The following is a 16,384-nucleotide window of genomic DNA, read 5'->3' as shown; positions in this document are numbered from 1 at the left end:
TCCAGCATATTGCCCCCAGTGTGTCCAGCATTCAGCCCCCAGTGTGTCCAGCATTCAGCCCCCAGTGTGTCCAGCATTCAGCCCCCAGTGTGTCCAGCATTCAGCCCCCAGTGTGTCCAGCATTCAGCCCCCAGTGTGTCCAGCATTCAGCCCCCAGTGTGTCCAGCATTCAACCCCCAGTGTCTCCAGTATTCAGCCCCCAATGTGTCCAGCTTTCTGCCTCCAGTGTGTCCAGCATCTCTGCCCCCAGTGTGTCCAGCATCTCTGCCCCCAGTGTGTCCAGCATCTCTGCCCCCAGTGTGTCCAGCATCTCTGCCCCCAGTGTGTCCAGCATCTCTGCCCCCAGTGTGTCCAGCATCTCTGCCCCCAGTGTGTCCAGCTATCTGCCCTCAGTGTGTCCAGCTATCTGCCCCCAGTGTGTCCAGCTATCTGCCCCCAGTGTGTCCAGCTATCTGCCCCCAGTGTGTCCAGCTATCTGCCCCCAGTGTGTCCAGCATTCAGCCCCCAGTGTGTCCAGCATTCAGCCCCCAGTGTGTCCAGCATTCAGCCCCCAGTGTGTCCAGCATTCAACCCCCAATGTCTCCAGCATTCAGCCCCCAGTATGTCCAGCATTCTGCTCCCAGTGTGTCCAGCATCCTGCTCCCAGTGTGTCCAGCATATTGCCCCCAGTGTGTCCAACACATTGCCCCCAGTGTGTCCAGCATCCTGCCCCAGTATCGCCAGCATATTGCCCCCAGTATGTCCAGCATATTGCCCTCAGTGTCGAGCATATTGCCCCCAGTTTGTTCAGCATTCTGCCCCAGTGTCTCCAGCATATTGCCCCCAGTGTGTCCAGCATATTGCCTCCAGAGTGTCCAGCATATTGCCCCCAGAGTGTCCAGCATATTGCCCCCAGAGTGTCCAGCATATTGCCCCCAGTGTGTCCAGCATCCTGCCCCCAGTGTGTCCAGCATCTCTGCCCCCAGTTTGTCCAGCATATTACCCCCAGTGTGTCCAGCATCCTGCTCAGAGTGTGTCCAGCATCCTGCCCCCAGTGTCCAGCATCCTGCCCCCAGCGTCTCCAGCATATTGCCCCCAGTGTTTCCAGCATATTGCCCCCGTGTGTCCAGCATCCTGCCCCCAGTGTCTCCAGCATATTTCTCCCAGTGTCTTCAGCATACTGGCCCGGGCCCCCCGGATTGCAGTTCGCAATAAAAAAAAATTCTCCTCACCTGTCCGTGCTCCAGCGGCGAAGTTCCCTCCAGCAGCGCGCACTCACTGGCGACTGACAATGACATCAGACACGTGCGTGCTACGGCTGATATCAGCTGCCAGCCTCTGATTTGCTGGTGGCTGTTAACTATTGACGTGCAGGCACGTGCCCGCACATCAATAGTGTTTAACTGCCGCAGCGCCGGTAGGGGCCCAATGAGCAGATGAGACTGGGCCCGATGCGGGCCCCCTCTGCCCACCGGGCCCATACGCCAGTCAGGGCAGTAATGCCCTGATGGCGGCGGGCAATCTGAGCGGCAGCCCAGGGCCCCCCCACACCACTGGGCCCTGGGCTACCGCCCAGATTGACCCTATTATAATCCACCCCTGCTCATACCTATGTTGTTGTTGAGGATGTAACTTTTTTTTTTATACGTGTTCATTCTGCATGATAGTTTGAATGTGGTGGGATCGCCCTGCCTCACTTATCTGAGTCTGTAACTCCCTGGTAGTGTTTAGAAAAAGGTTTCAGTTACCAAATGCCTGAGATCTAAATTTAAGATTCCTCGGGCGTGGCCTAGCAGGCGATGTGAACAGACGTGCAACAGAGCTCTCCCGCTTCATTATCTCTGTATTAACCCCTTAGAGGCGCCGCCGAACGCAAATCATACTCTCAGGAGTGCACATAGTCTCGGGAGCGAGGTGTGACCCGAAGGAGCGGAATCTTATCTGAGGATGACACGCAGGAGACAGAAGGAGCTGACAGCTGCGGGAAGCTCACAGGCCCAAGATGGCGCCGAGACTGCAGAGGAGGCGGCGAGGGCAAGCGCTGCTTATCAGAGGAAGATGGATGTGATCGCTAAGTTGGAGCGATTTGCCAGGTCAGAGGAGGCTGTAAATCTGCAGTCAGAGGCTGGAAGTGTGAAGTCTGGAGCAGCTGGTGCCCAGGGAGAACAGCAGGAAGGAGGGGCTCAGCTACAGTGCAGTGGGTCAGACCAGGGATCTCCTACCAGGGCTGCAGGAGCTGTTCTGCCTGCACAGTCTGACATGCCAGAAATGGAGGAGCCGACTCTGAAGGACATATTTTCAGTGGTGATGTACTGTAAGTCTGCTCTGGGGGCTCTAAACCTACGAGCGGATGAATTAAAGGGAGAGATGGTCGCTTTAAACTCTGCTATGCGTAAAGTTGAAAAGAGAGTGGAAGAGGTGGAAAAAAGGGTTGGGAGTGCAGAAGATCGGATTGGTGAATTGTTAAACAGGGAAAAAAAGTATATTCAACGTATTGCTGATCTGGAGTTTAAGACTGATGACCTTGAAAATCAATCCCGCAGGAACAACCTTAGGATTGTGGGGGTCCCAGAAAAGGCGGAAGGGAGCAACCCCACGGCTTATATTGAGGCATGGCTAAAAAACGCTGTGGGTGGAGATGGCCTTACTAAGATGTTTGCCGTTGAAAGAGCGCACCGTGTGCCCACCAGACCCCTCCCCCCCGGCTCGGCCCCAAGAGTTATCTTGGCTAAAATTCTGAACTATCAGGACCGAGACATTTTGTTGAGGAAACCCAGGAATTGTGATGAGCTGACCATTGATGGTAATCGGGTCTCCCTTTATCCGGATTACTCTGCGGCGGTCCAAAAGCTTCGGATGAAGTTTGGAGAGGTCAAGAGGAGGTTGCGAGACTTAGATGTCCGTTATTCAATGATTTACCCAGCAAAATTAAGGGTGGTGGCTCTGGATCGGGTGCATTTTTTCCAAAATCCAGAGGAGGCGTCACAATGGCTGGATCTCAATACTAAGCATGTCAGAACGGGGCAGACCCGCTGAAACTGATTTCAGTGCTACTGAGGCAATTGTTAACCCTTCACTGTTATGTTTGGTTTGATAGTTAACTGGTACTTATACTGTGACTTTATGGTATTTTGATATCATCAGGTTGTGTTCGGCGGCGCAACGGAATTTGCATTTTGGCTATGGTGGGCGGGGGAGCTGAAGGAACGCAGAGTTTTTATCGTTAGGCAGTGAAACAGCGTTCCCAGATCTCAAATTGAGAGGGAGAGTTTATTTTGATATTCTAAGAGTAGAGAGGAATTGGTTGGGCTTAAGAGAGGGGAGAGATATAGAGTTATTTCAGTTGGGGATGGGGGGCGGGGGGGGAAGGAGGGAGGGGGTGGGAGTTGGGGTTGAGACCTTAGGGAGCTTGAACTCATTCATTGTTTCTATAAGCTACAATGGGTGGGGAGGTTAAAATCCTAAGTTGGAATGTTAGGGGCCTTGCAAATGCTACTAAAAGAACAGCTATTTTCCAATATGTACTGAAACAGAGGCCTTCAGGGATATGTCTGCAGGAAACTCACCTAGTGAAGGAAAAGGTTGCTATTCTACAGAAGAGATGGGTAAGAAAGGCGTATCACTCAACGTTCTCAAATTATGCCAGAGGTGTGTCAATTTTGATACACGTTAGTGTTCCGTTTGAAGAGATTGAGGTAACCACCGATAAAGACGGCCAATTTGTGTTTTTAGTGTGCAAGATATTTAACAGGTTAATTTGTATTGTGTCAATTTATATTCCACCACCATATTCCAAGAAAAAGATACAGGAGATTCTGGAAATTACGGGTAGGTGGGATGGGGTGCCCCTCCTTATAGTGGGGGATGTGAACAATATATCTAATGATCACTGGGACAAGGGTAGACATGCGGAGTTGAGAAGTGAAGGGAACTCTACTCCTTTTGGAAATTATCTAAGAGAAATAGGATGGATAGATTTGTGGCGGGTGCGTAATCCTAGGACATATGCCTACTCATGTTATTCAGCAACATAAGGATCTTTATCTCGCATTGATGTGGCTTTGGGAAATGGGGGGGTGAATAATCTAATACATGAGGTGGAGTATAGGCCTAGAGTAATATCGGACCATAGCCCAGTACTGGTCTCGGTACAAATGACTGGGAAGAGTGGTCTGACGGGGTTGGGATGGAAATTTCACCCCTCCTGGCTACAGTATTTGGATATGGAACAGGTGGGAACTGAACTCGGGGAGTTTTTCAGGATTAATGAAGGGAGTGCGGGGAATCTTGTAGTGTGGGACACCATGAAGGCATACCTGAGAGGAATTTTATTCCGGGACATCTCGAGACATAAAACTAAGTCTAAAATTCAAGATAATGCAGTGATGGAGGAGCTGAGGGTGGCGGAAGAGACACTGGCCTCTCAGAATTCAAGAGAAGCGCAACTTCGTATGAGGGCGGCTCAGGTAGCGGTCGATGAACTCCATATGCGTAGGGCAGATAGGTTGACAGCCTTTCAAAAGGAAACATTTTATTCTGAGGGAGAGAAGGTAGGACATTTGCTCTCGGTGGTGGTTTCTGCGCAGCGGGATTCTTCACATGTATACTCCATAAGAACAGAGGAAGGTAAAACGGTTACTCAGGGGGGGAAATTTTAGACGTTTTTCGGAGATTTTATAGTAAATTATATTCCTCTAGGGTGGATAAAAGTCCTGAGGAAATGAATAGATATCTGAAAGAGGTTGACTTACCCAGACTAGGTAGAGAGGAAAGGGAGTGGATGGATAGACCGCTTGGGGAGGAAGAATTGAAGGCGGCTTTGGCGGATATGGCGGGGGGCAAGGCTCCATCAATGAGAGAGGCCATTGTGGTGGTTATTCCTAAAGCTGATAAAGATCCTCAACAGCCGGAGTCGTATAGACCAATTTCACTTCTAACGGCTGACATAAAGATTTTGGCGAAGGCCCTGGCGAACAGGCTGTCCCAAGTGATCGATAAATTGATTCACCCAGACCAGCCTGGCTTTATGCCCAATAAATCCACGGCAATTAACTCGAGAAGGCTATTTTTAAATATGCAAATTCCTTCAGACAATGCCGGAAAAAGAGTTGTGGTGTCTTTAGATGCCCACAAGGCCTTTGATTGTGTGGAGTGGAGTTACTTGTGGTCGGTACTGGATCGCCTGGGGTTTGGTCCAAAATTCATCTCCTGGGTTAAGTTGCTGTACTCGTTCCCAACGGCAAAAATTAGAGTTAATAATAATTTGTCAGAGAGTTTCCCGCTGTTTAGGGGTACCAGACAGGGGTGTCCGCTGTCCCCGTTGCTCTTCGCTCTGGCCGTGGAGCCGTTAGCGGCTAAAATAAGAGGTGCTCAGGAGCTTAGAGGTTTCATCTATGGTAGGAGGGAAGACAAAATTGCATTGTATGCTGACGATATTTTGTTGTTCCTGGAGGATTCTGAAAGGTCCCTGTGCAATGCGGTTGCTTTGATTGAGGAGTTTGGTCGATTTTCGGGTCTCACAATAAACTGGGATAAGTCTTGTATGTTGTTGATTGAGGGGGACAGTATTGGCAGTGGAGAGAGGGCGATAACCACAAAATTAAAGATTGTTCAAAAATTCAAATATTTGGGTATTCAGATTGCTCTTCCTCTAACTACCTTTGAGGAACTGAATTTAAGTCCATTAATGCAGAAAATTCGTACCAAGATTGCGGCATGGAACAAATTACATTTATCGGTGGTTGGTAGGGTGAACCTCTTAAAGATGATTGTAATGCCACAGTTGTTGTACGTGCTACATAAGGGTACCGTCACACTATACGATTTACCTACGATCACGACCAGCGATATGACCTGGCCGTGATCGTAGGTAAATCGTAGTGTGGTCGCTGGGGAGCTGTCACACAGTCAGCTCTCCAGTGACCAACGATGCCGAGGTACCCGGGTAACCAGGGTAAACATCGGGTTACTAAGCGCAGGACCGCGCTTAGTAACCCGATGTTTACCCTGGTTACCAGCGTAAAAAAAAACAAACAGCACATACTTACATTCCGGTGTCTGTCAGGTCCCTTGCCGTCTGCTTCCCGCACTCACTGACTGCCGGCCGTAAAGTGAAAGTGAAAGCACAGCACACGCTGTGCTCTGCTTTCACTTTACGGCCGGCAGTCACTGAGTGCGGGAAGCAGACGGCAAGGGACCTGACGGACACCGGAATGTAAGTATGTGCTGTTTTTTTTTTTTAGTTTTACGCTTGTAACCAGGGTAAACATCGGGTTACTAAGCGCGGCCCTGCGCTTAGTAACCCGATGTTTACCCTGGTTACAAGCGAACGCATCGCTAGATCGGTGTCACACACACCGATCTAGCGATGCCAGCGGGAGATCCAGCGACGAAAGAAAGTTCTAGACGATCTGCTACGACGTACGATTCTCAGCAGGATCCCTGATAGCTGCTGCGTGTCAGACACAGCGATATTGTAACGATATCGCTGGAACGTCACGAATCGTACCGATCGAAATGGCAGTGTGTGACGGTACCCTAACTCTCCCATTTGGATTACACAGTGCAGATTCCGTAAGATTAGGTCTTTGTTTGGGGAATTAATATGGGGAGGAAAGAGTCCTAGGTTTAAACAGGAGATACTTCAGAGGGCCAAAACAGAGGGGGGTCTTGCACTTCATAATCCATGGCTATACTTCTTAGCAGCACAGTGTCAACATCTCAAAGGATGGGGGGAGGAGGCAGGGAGTGTGCAAATACCTAATAGCTTGAGGTTCTTACTACAGGCAGACGTTTTGAGTGACAGTTTGGAGGGAGGACAATTCAAAAAAATGGGTTCACAGGGGTGCACTATCAAATTAATTCACAGAGTATGGGAAAAAGTCAAACTCATTAGGGAAGTGAGTGGGTTCACCAGATTCTCACCTATTTGGGACAACATTTATCTACCGGATTTTAGGCAGAGGGAGGGTTTTCACTTTTGGTCTGCAGCAGGTATTAAACGGCTGGGGCAGCTGATAAGTCAGGGCAAACTTAAAACATTTGAGGAGTTGCAGGAAGAATTTCAGTTGCCACGGTCTGAATTGTTCCAGTATAATCGTATCTCTCATGCTTATCAGGCACAGAATAAAAGGGGAGCCATAGTGGTACAGATTGATCTCATGCTCGACTATATCCTTAAGAATAGCTGCACGAAGGGGGCGATTTCAGAAATATATGGGTTTCTACTTTTTTCTTTCCTGGAAAAATATCCCATCCGAGCCAAAGGGAAATGGGAAGCTGAATTGGGAATAATTGACAATGATAGATGGGAGTCGGTCCTAGAATATGTGCCCAAGATATCAATGAGTGAACCTGGCAGGCCATCACTGTTATTCGTAATCCATAGGGCCTATAGAACCCCTGACAGGTTGTTCAAGGCTGGGCTTAGGCAGAACTCGGAATGCCCTCGGTGCTCACAATCCCAGGCGGGGATATTGCATATGATGTGGCAGTGCCCTAGACTGTCCTCCTTCTGGATAGTTGTTTTAAATCGTATTGAACTGGTGTATGGATGTTCTGTCCCTAGGGTTCCACTGACTTGCATATTGGGATATGTGGAGGAAATTGTTACGGACAACATGTTTAAAATAGCTATTGCACGATTGTTATTCATTGCTAGGAAATTGATCGCCAAATTTTGGATCAGAGAGGAACCTCCAACAAGAAGAGACTTTCTTAAGCAAGCGGAGCATATACCGTATATACTCGAGTATAAGCCGAGATTTTCAGCCCAAATTTTTGGGCTGAAAGTGCCCCCCTCGGCTTATACTCGAGTCACGGTAGCGGTGGGGTCGGCGGGTGAGGGGGTGAGGGCGCTGGGGTATACTTACCTAGTCCCAGCGATCCTCGCGCTGTCCCTGCCGTCCCACGGGCTTCGGCGCTGCAGTTTCTTCCTCTCTTCAGCGGTCACGTGGGACCGCTCATTACAGAAATGAATAAGCGGCTCCACCTCCCATAGGGGCGGAGCCGCTTATTCATTTCTCTAATCAGCGGTGCCGGTGACCGCTGATAGAGAAAGAAGCTGCGGCACCGAAGACAGGAGGGGACAGCGCGAGGATCGCCAGGACTAGGTGAGTATGTTATATTCACCTGTCCTCGTTCCAGCCGCCGGGCGCCGCTCCATCTTCCCGGCCGGCGCCTCCATCTTCCCGGCGTCTCTGCTCTCTGACTGTTCAGGCAGAGGGCGCGATGACGCATATAGTGTGCGCGGCGCCCTCTGCCTGATCAGTCAGAGCAGAGACGCCGGGAAGATGGAGGCGCCGGAACGAGACGCTGGGAGCTGCAATCAAGGGAGGTGAGTATGTGTTTTTTTTTCTTTATTGCGGCGGCACAAATTTATGTGGAACATCTATGGGGCACAGTGAACGGTGCAGAGCACCGTATATGGCACAGCACAGCTATGGGGCACAGTGAACGGTGCAGAGCACCGTATATGGCACAGCACAGCTATGGGGCACAGTGAACGGTGCAGAGCACCGTATATATGGCACAGCACAGCTATGTATGGGGCACAGTGAACGGTGCAGAGCACCGTATATGGCACAGCTATGGGGCACAGTGAACGGTGCAGAGCACCGTATATGGCACAGCTATGGGGCACAGTGAACGGTGCAGAGCACCGTATATGGCACATCTATGGGGCACAATGAACGGTGCAGAGCACCGTATATGGCACAGCTAGGGGGCACAATGAACGGTGCAGAGCACTATATGGTTCACACCTATGGGGAAATATGAACGGTGCAGAGCACTATATGGCACAGCTATGGGGAAATAATGATCTATTTTTATTTTTGAAATTCACCGGTAAATGCTGCATTTCCACCCTAGGCTTATACTCGAGTCAATAAGTTTTCCCAGTTTTTTGTGGCAAAATTAGGGGGGTCGGCTTATACTCGGGTCGGCTTATACTCGAGTATATACGGTACTTACTTTGGAGAAAAGTATCTACACCAAAAGGAATAAGCTGGACATCTTCCACAAGCTGTGGCAACCGTGGATGGACTTGAATTAGGATGATAAATGAGAATATAGGGAACCTAGTATTCAATGGAAATATAACGGATGTTTATTCAAATGTTTGTATGATGATGGGAAGTGGGGTGGCTCTGGCTGAGGTCTCTGGGGTTGGGCGGGGTGGGGGGGCTCTGGGTCGGGGGGAAAAAGTTATCTGTAAATGTTTAATGAAACATTGCCATGAGAAATATTCTGATTGTTTATTCTTTGCGGAGTCCCATACTCCAATTACTCCAGAGAAGTTTCACCACTACTCATTTTTTTTCCTGAGGATGATTGTTCAGCTTGATCATTTCAGTAGATGTGTTATTGTCTATAGTCACAGTTTTGCCCATTACCCTTTAACTTCTTTAACCCCTCTACATGGATTTGGACTTACACAAAGACCCCTAGGCTTGGGCCACAGTGTTACCTGCTGTTCTGTGGAGTAAAATGGGAAGAATAGACCGATAACCGTGTCAGAACCAAGATGCCAGAGAACATACTTACTCAGGAGACATAGGAGTAGTCAGTAAAAAGGCCGGGATCACAGCAGGAAACAAATACACAAGCCGGGAGCTGAGCACAGAGGACTGAACTAGAGGAGATCAAGGCTGTATCTGGCAGATTCCAGCAATATGCTTCAAGCTTTAGTAAGGTGGGGTGCTTTCGAAGTCCAATTCTGATTGCCCAAGGTGTTCTCAATCTCAAACGGACATATTGCATATGCTTTGGGATTGTCCCAGATTTTCTCCTATTGGATTGTAGTGTTGAACTTCATTGGAGTGGTGTATGGGTATGTTATCCCTAGGGATCCGTTGATATCTATATTAGGGTATGTGGAGGAAACATTAACTGACAATACGGCTAAAATTGTAATTGCAAGATTATTGTTTGCTGCAAGGAAACTGATTGCAAAATATTGGGTTAGAGAGGAGCCTCCGAATTCATTGCTCAAATGAACCACATAATTCAACTTGAGATAAGTATTTACACCAGGAGAGACGAGCTGGATTTCTTCCATAAATTATGGCAGCCGTGGTTGGATAGGATTAATGTTCTATCAGTATATAGTATTATAGAGTACAACTTATGGTAAACTGCAACTCGGTTTGATATTGTCAACTATGGACGAATTATTGTTTGCTCCTGATATGGTTTCCATCGGGGGGTTAATTTACTGTAAAACATAAAATGAGTGTGAACATGTGATCTGTTGTAAATCTTGTTATGGTTAATACAAATGTATCTGATTAAAAATGTGTGGTGCATTCCAATTGGCTAAAACAGGGAGCAGATTACTGCAGCTGATAGCACACACACCCATACTGCCAGACTGGATGGTACTACAGATGCCAGGCACCCTAATCTTAGCGGCTGGGAAGAGCCTGCACCGCCAAGAGCTTCTGGTTCCAACCCCACCTCTGTTACCAGCATCGCCTGCAGAATTAGTAAGCCGCGTCTGGTGTCCGAAGCAGACGTTGCAGGAGCAGATCCCAGAGGAGATGGGGCACACCATTTGCAGAATCCCTAATATGACAAAATTGCAGAAAACCAGAGCAGATGAAATCCCTATAAAGTGACTCCATTTTGTAAATTATAACCCTCAATAAATTAATCTATAGGAATAGTGACTATTTTGACTGCACTGCAGTTTCCAGATATTAGCACGCGCAGTGGATGTTGGAGAGTGAAAATTGTAAATTTCCCAAGTTATTACCCAACACATAGTGCCCAGATTGTGCTCCAGGAGATACACATGCCGTAAAATAAGTGGTTTCTTCTCACTATAGTAATGCCAAAAGCATGGATGCTTAATGTTGTTTTGAGCACAGTCTAGTAAACTGTAAACTGTCATTGTGTTGGTGAATAATTTAATAATTTTGCATAACTTACCATTTTTACAGACTGTTTAAATAGAAATTTTCAAAAATATAGAATTCAAGGATATTTTATTCTAAAATAATAATTGGTTTTATTCTTGGCAGATGACCGTACCAGGAGATCAGCAGGACAGCTGACATCTTCAATGTTTAAATCAGATAATCTTGAGATCCCACAGGATACAATTGAACTGAATGCCATTACTCCAAATATACCATCATCCCTTCACAGCAAAGATCTGTCATCTGATCATTTGGAACAGGTCCTGTCTTCTGATTCATTGCCTAGTACTAATGAAAATCAAAGTCACAAAATAAGCATTCAAAATCGAACTGCTCCTAAAGCAATGAAGACATTTTCATTTTCAGAATATGGAAATAGTTTTCCCCTAGAAAAGTCATTTCTCAAACAACAAAAACTTCACAAAGCAGACAATAGATTTTCTTGTGCCAAGTGTGGGAGATGTTTTAACCAGAAATCAGATTTTGTCAGTCACCAGAGCATTCACACAGGGAAGAAGCCATTTTCATGTTCAGAATGTGGGAAATGTTTTATTTGGAAAGCGCAGCTTGTTACCCACCAAAGAACTCACACAGGAGAGAATCCTTTTTCCTGTTCAGAATGTGGGAAATGTTTTATTCGAAAAGCGCATCTTGTTACCCACCAAAGAACTCACACAGGAGAGAAGCCTTTTTCCTGTTTAGAATGTGGGAAATGTTTTATTCGAAAAGTGCAGCTTGTTACCCACCAAAGAACCCACACAGGAGAGAAGCCTTTTTCCTGTTCAGAATGTGGGAAATGTTTTAACCACAAAGCGAATCTTGTTAGCCACCAGAAAACCCACAGAGGGGAGAAGCCTTTTTCCTGTTCAGAATGTGGGAAATGTTTTAAACACAAAGCGAATCTTGTTAGCCACCAGAAAACCCACAGAGGGGAGAAGCCTTTTTCCTGTTCAGAATGTGGGAAATGTTTTCTAGCTAAATCATTTCTTGTCATACATCATAGATCTCACACAGGGGAGAAGCCTTTTTCCTGTTCAGAATGTGGGAAATGTTTTAACCACAAAGCGAGTCTTCTTAGCCACCATAAAACCCACAGAGGGGAGAAGCCTTTTTCCTGTTCAGAATGTGGGAAATGTTTTAACCACAAAGCGAATCTTGTTAGCCACCAGAGCATTCACACAGGGAAGAAGCCTTTTTCATGTTCAGAATGTGGGAAATGTTTTATTCGGAAAGCGCAGCTTGTTACCCACCAAAGAACTCACACAGGTGAGAAGCCTTTTTCCTGTTCAGAATGTGGGAAATATTTTAACCACAAAGCGAGTCTTGTTAGCCACCATAAAACCCACACAGGGGAGAAGCCTTTTTCCTGTTCAGAATGTGGGAAATGTTTTACCAGGAAAGCGAATCTTGATAGCCACCATAAAACCCACACAGGGGAGAAGCCTTTTTCCTGTTCAGAATGTGGGAAATGTTTTAACCACAAAGCGAATCTTGTTAGCCACCAGAAAACCCACACAGGGGAGAAGCTTTTTTCATGTTCAGAATGTGGGAAATGTTTTAACCAGAAATCACATCTTGTTAGCCACCAGAAAACCCACACAGGGGAGAAGCCTTTTTCCTGTTCAGAATGTGGGAAATGTTTTACCAGGAAAGCGAGTCTTGATAGCCACCATAAAACCCACACAGGGGAGAAGCCTTTTTCATGTTCAGAATGTGGGAAATGTTTTAACAGGAAAGCAAATCTTGATAGCCACCAGAAAACCCACACAGGGGAGAAGCCTTTTTCCTGTTCAGAATGTGGGAAATGTTTTAACCAGAAATCGAATCTTGTTAGCCACCAGAAAACCCACACAGGGGAGAAGCCTTTTTCCTGTTCAGAATGTGGGAAATGTTTTAACCACAAACCGTATCTTGTTAGCCACCAGAAAACCCACACAAGGGAGAAGCCTTTTTCCTGTTCAGAATGTGGGAAATGTTTTACCAGGAAAGCGAATCTTGATAGCCACCATATAACCCACACAGGGGAGAAGCCTTTTTCCTGTTCAGAATGTGGGAAATGTTTTAACCAGAAATCGAATCTTGTTAGTCACCAGAAAACCCACACAGGGGAGAAGCCTTTTTCATTTTCAGAATGTGGAAAATGTTTTGTGAAGAAACCATCTCTTTCTAGCCACCAAAGAATTCACACAGGGGTGAAGCTTTTTTTAAGTTCTTAATTGTTTTTACATAGTCACATACAAGTGCTTCTAACTAAATTAGAATATTATCAAAAAGTTGATTTATTTCAGTTCTTCAATGCAAAAAATGAAACTCATATTAGTCATTACAGAGTGATCTATCTCAAGCGTTTATTTCTGTTGATGACTATATCCTACAGCCAATGAAAACCCAAAAGTCATTATGTCAGTAAATTAGAATTAAAACACCTGGAATGGCTTCTTAAACGTTTTAAAAAGGTCCCTTGGTCTGTTTCAGTAGGCTCCACAATCATGAGGAAGACTGCTGACTGGACAGATGTCTAGAAGGCAGTCATTCACACACTCCAGAAGGAGGGTAAGCCACTGTAAAATATTAGTATTTCAATAATAATAAAATGTAGATTACGTAACATATGCAGGTTATAACTAGCAAATAGATACTCTGTATATTGAGGGAATTAGTTATTCTGAGGATTTGGGCCAATACATCTGTTCTCTGTTTGTCAGAACTATAGGGCTTTTGTCAGAACTGTCAATATGTGGCTATTTGGAGATAGTTAATGGTTCTTAAAGGTCACAGGCTATATGCTTAAGCATTTCAAAATGAGGTAATGTACAAAAAACTAATATTCATATTCCGCAAGTTACTAGTGTTCTTCAAATATGGTAGAAGCTATGAACATAGCGGCAGAACATCTTATGTTGTTATGAGACAGGAAAAATAGAAACCAATGTAAGTCTATGGGTCAAAATAGTATATAAGCCGACCTAACTTTTGTTCAGGAGATCTCTCATACTTTAAGAATCTCCAACCCAGACCACAACAACCTCAAGATCATATGTAAGAACCACTGAATGCTTGTTTTCTCTTTTATAATCTAATACTTATTTTTGGGTGCTATGAACTTTTCTTCATTTTTGTAATCACTTTTTGAATAAACATTAAACAAGATTTGTTTTATCCACATAATTCAATATTGTGTTCCTTTCTATCCTCACCGTGCTCTTACTTAAAAAAAAAAAAAAAGTAAGAAAGTGTTATTTTTTTCTAACATTTTGGGGAGCCCAGCCAAATCTGATTTTTGTGCTATTTTAGGTGGATTCCTTTTCCTTGCACACAGGGGGAGGAGAGCTCTGCTAAACACCTGTTGTTCAAGGCGCAGGAATTCCACTATTTCACGTCACAAGGATCAGACAGAGCCTACAGAGGAGTGAAGATTTGTGTCTCCAACCATAAAGAGCTGCATGTGTCCCATCCAGGCGGAGGTCTGAGGAGTCAGTAAAGATACGGAGGACCATCCATTGACCATTGAATCAATCCACTAGGGGAAAAGACATTCCATAGGTGAGAAAATGGATTTTATTCATGATTATTCTAAGAAAAGTATTATAGAGTTTAAGTTTGTTCATAGCCATACAGATTCACAATTATGGTCTAGTTTGTATAGCCAATGTGAAGCAAAGAATCTTAAAATTGATAAGAGGTGATTCTCAGTAAAACAAGTTACAGAGAAAGCTTCAAAATGGAATGCACATGGTCCGAGTGTACTATAATTTAGTTTTTGAGAAAACTGAAACACAAATACATAAAGCATGTACTATCACACAAGACATTGGTCATACTGACACACAAGGTGACACACAGGGGTCTGACGGGGATTACTTCGATTGTCCAAATTGTTTGATATTGTCAGAACATAATGAACAATTGGAAGATCAAATTGATACTTGAACAGAATTATTGTCCAAATTGCACCAAGATATAAAAAAGGCTTCTGTTGTTACACGATCAAACAAACAGAAAGACAATGCGCCACATCATTTTTACCAGACACACAAAATCCAGATGTTTCAGTAGAAGATTTACAGGCGGATGAACTACAACAGAAAAAATTCCATGACAGAGCAGCACAAATTAATCTGAAAATACACTATCAGGTAATGAAAATTGTAAAAGACGTTCCAAACTTCAATGACAAGATGGATGCCTTTTATAATGTGGACATTTTTGAATCAAACACAGATGAATTCAATCTTAATGATGAACAAAAAAACAATATATTCAAAGTATGGTTACCCTCACATATGGGAAAAAGGTTACAGACCACACCCAGATTAAATGATAATGAATTGACACATAGCACAAAAGAAGACAGACTTAGACAATTAATACTGTTTACGACCGGTGAAGCCACTCCTACAATTGATGTCCTGGAAAATGTACGAACTAATATTAAAGGGAACCTGTCACCCCGTTTTTTGAGATTGAGCTATAAATACTGTTAAATAGGGCCTGTGCTGTGCGTTACTATGGTGTATGTAGTGTACCCTGATTCCCCATGTATGCCGAGAAATACATTACCAAAGTCGGCGTTTTCGCCTGTCAATCAGGCTGGTCTGGTCAGGTGGGCGTGTTCACAGCGTTCTTTTCTTCCCCAGGTTTCCGTTGGTGGCGTAGTGGTGTGCGCATGTCCAAGGTCCGGATTCCCTGTGCCCACGTGAAGACACAGCGCGCGATCTGCGCTGTCATTCCTTTCATCGGTGCGGGCGGCCATCTTCCTGGGGCCGCGCGTGCGCAGATGTAGTGCTCTGCTGCACGGGGCTTCAGGAAAATGGCCGCGGGATGCCGCGCGTGCGCAGAAGAGATCGCGGCGGCCATTTTCCCAAAGCCGAGATGCAAACTCGGCTTTGGGAAAATGGCCGCCGCGATCTCTTCTGCGCACGCGGGGCATCCCGCGGCCATTTTCCTGAAGCCCCGTGCAGCAGAGCACTACATCTGCGCACGCGCGGCCCCAGGAAGATGGCCGCCCGCACCGATGAAAGGAATGACAGCGCAGATCGCGCGCTGTGTCTTCACGTGGGCACAGGGAATCCGGACCTTGGACATGCGCACACCACTACGCCACCAACGGAAACCTGGGGAAGAAAAGAACGCTGTGAACACGCCCACCTGACCAGACCAGCCTGATTGACAGGCGAAAACGCCGACTTTGGTAATGTATTTCTCGGCATACATGGGGAATCAGGGTACACTACATACACCATAGTAACGCACAGCACAGGCCCTATTTAACAGTATTTATATCTCAATCTCAAAAAACGGGGTGACAGGTTCCCTTTAACCCCTTCATGACCAGGGGATTTTTCGTTTTTCCGTGTTCGTTTTTCGCTCCCCTCCTTCCCAGAGCCATAACATTTTTATTTTTCCGTCAATTTGGCCATGTGAGGGCTTATTTTTTGCGGGACGAGTTGTACTTTTGAACGACATCATTGGTTTTAGCATGT

The 16,384-nt window shown here is 45.8% G+C and overlaps 1 protein-coding gene across 1 annotated transcript in view; it reads left to right on the top strand.

Moving 5' to 3' along the window:
* LOC138663344 (zinc finger protein 585A-like) overlaps positions 1 to 14,069 on the top strand; it is a 42,552-nt gene extending 28,483 nt beyond the window's left edge. Inside the window, exon 7 of the mRNA XM_069749521.1 lies at positions 11,004 to 14,069. Coding sequence (XP_069605622.1) covers positions 11,004 to 13,117 — 2,114 coding nt within the window. The 3' untranslated portion in view covers positions 13,118 to 14,069. The remainder of the gene's footprint in view (positions 1 to 11,003) is intronic.
* The last annotated feature ends 2,315 nt before the right edge of the window (positions 14,070 to 16,384 follow it).

Source organism: Ranitomeya imitator, chromosome 2 (genome assembly GCF_032444005.1).
Source record: "Ranitomeya imitator isolate aRanImi1 chromosome 2, aRanImi1.pri, whole genome shotgun sequence".
NCBI classification, from domain to species: domain Eukaryota; kingdom Metazoa; phylum Chordata; class Amphibia; order Anura; family Dendrobatidae; genus Ranitomeya; species Ranitomeya imitator.
The sequence above is the reverse complement of the archived record's forward strand: the minus strand, read 5'-3'. Positions and strand labels throughout refer to the sequence as shown.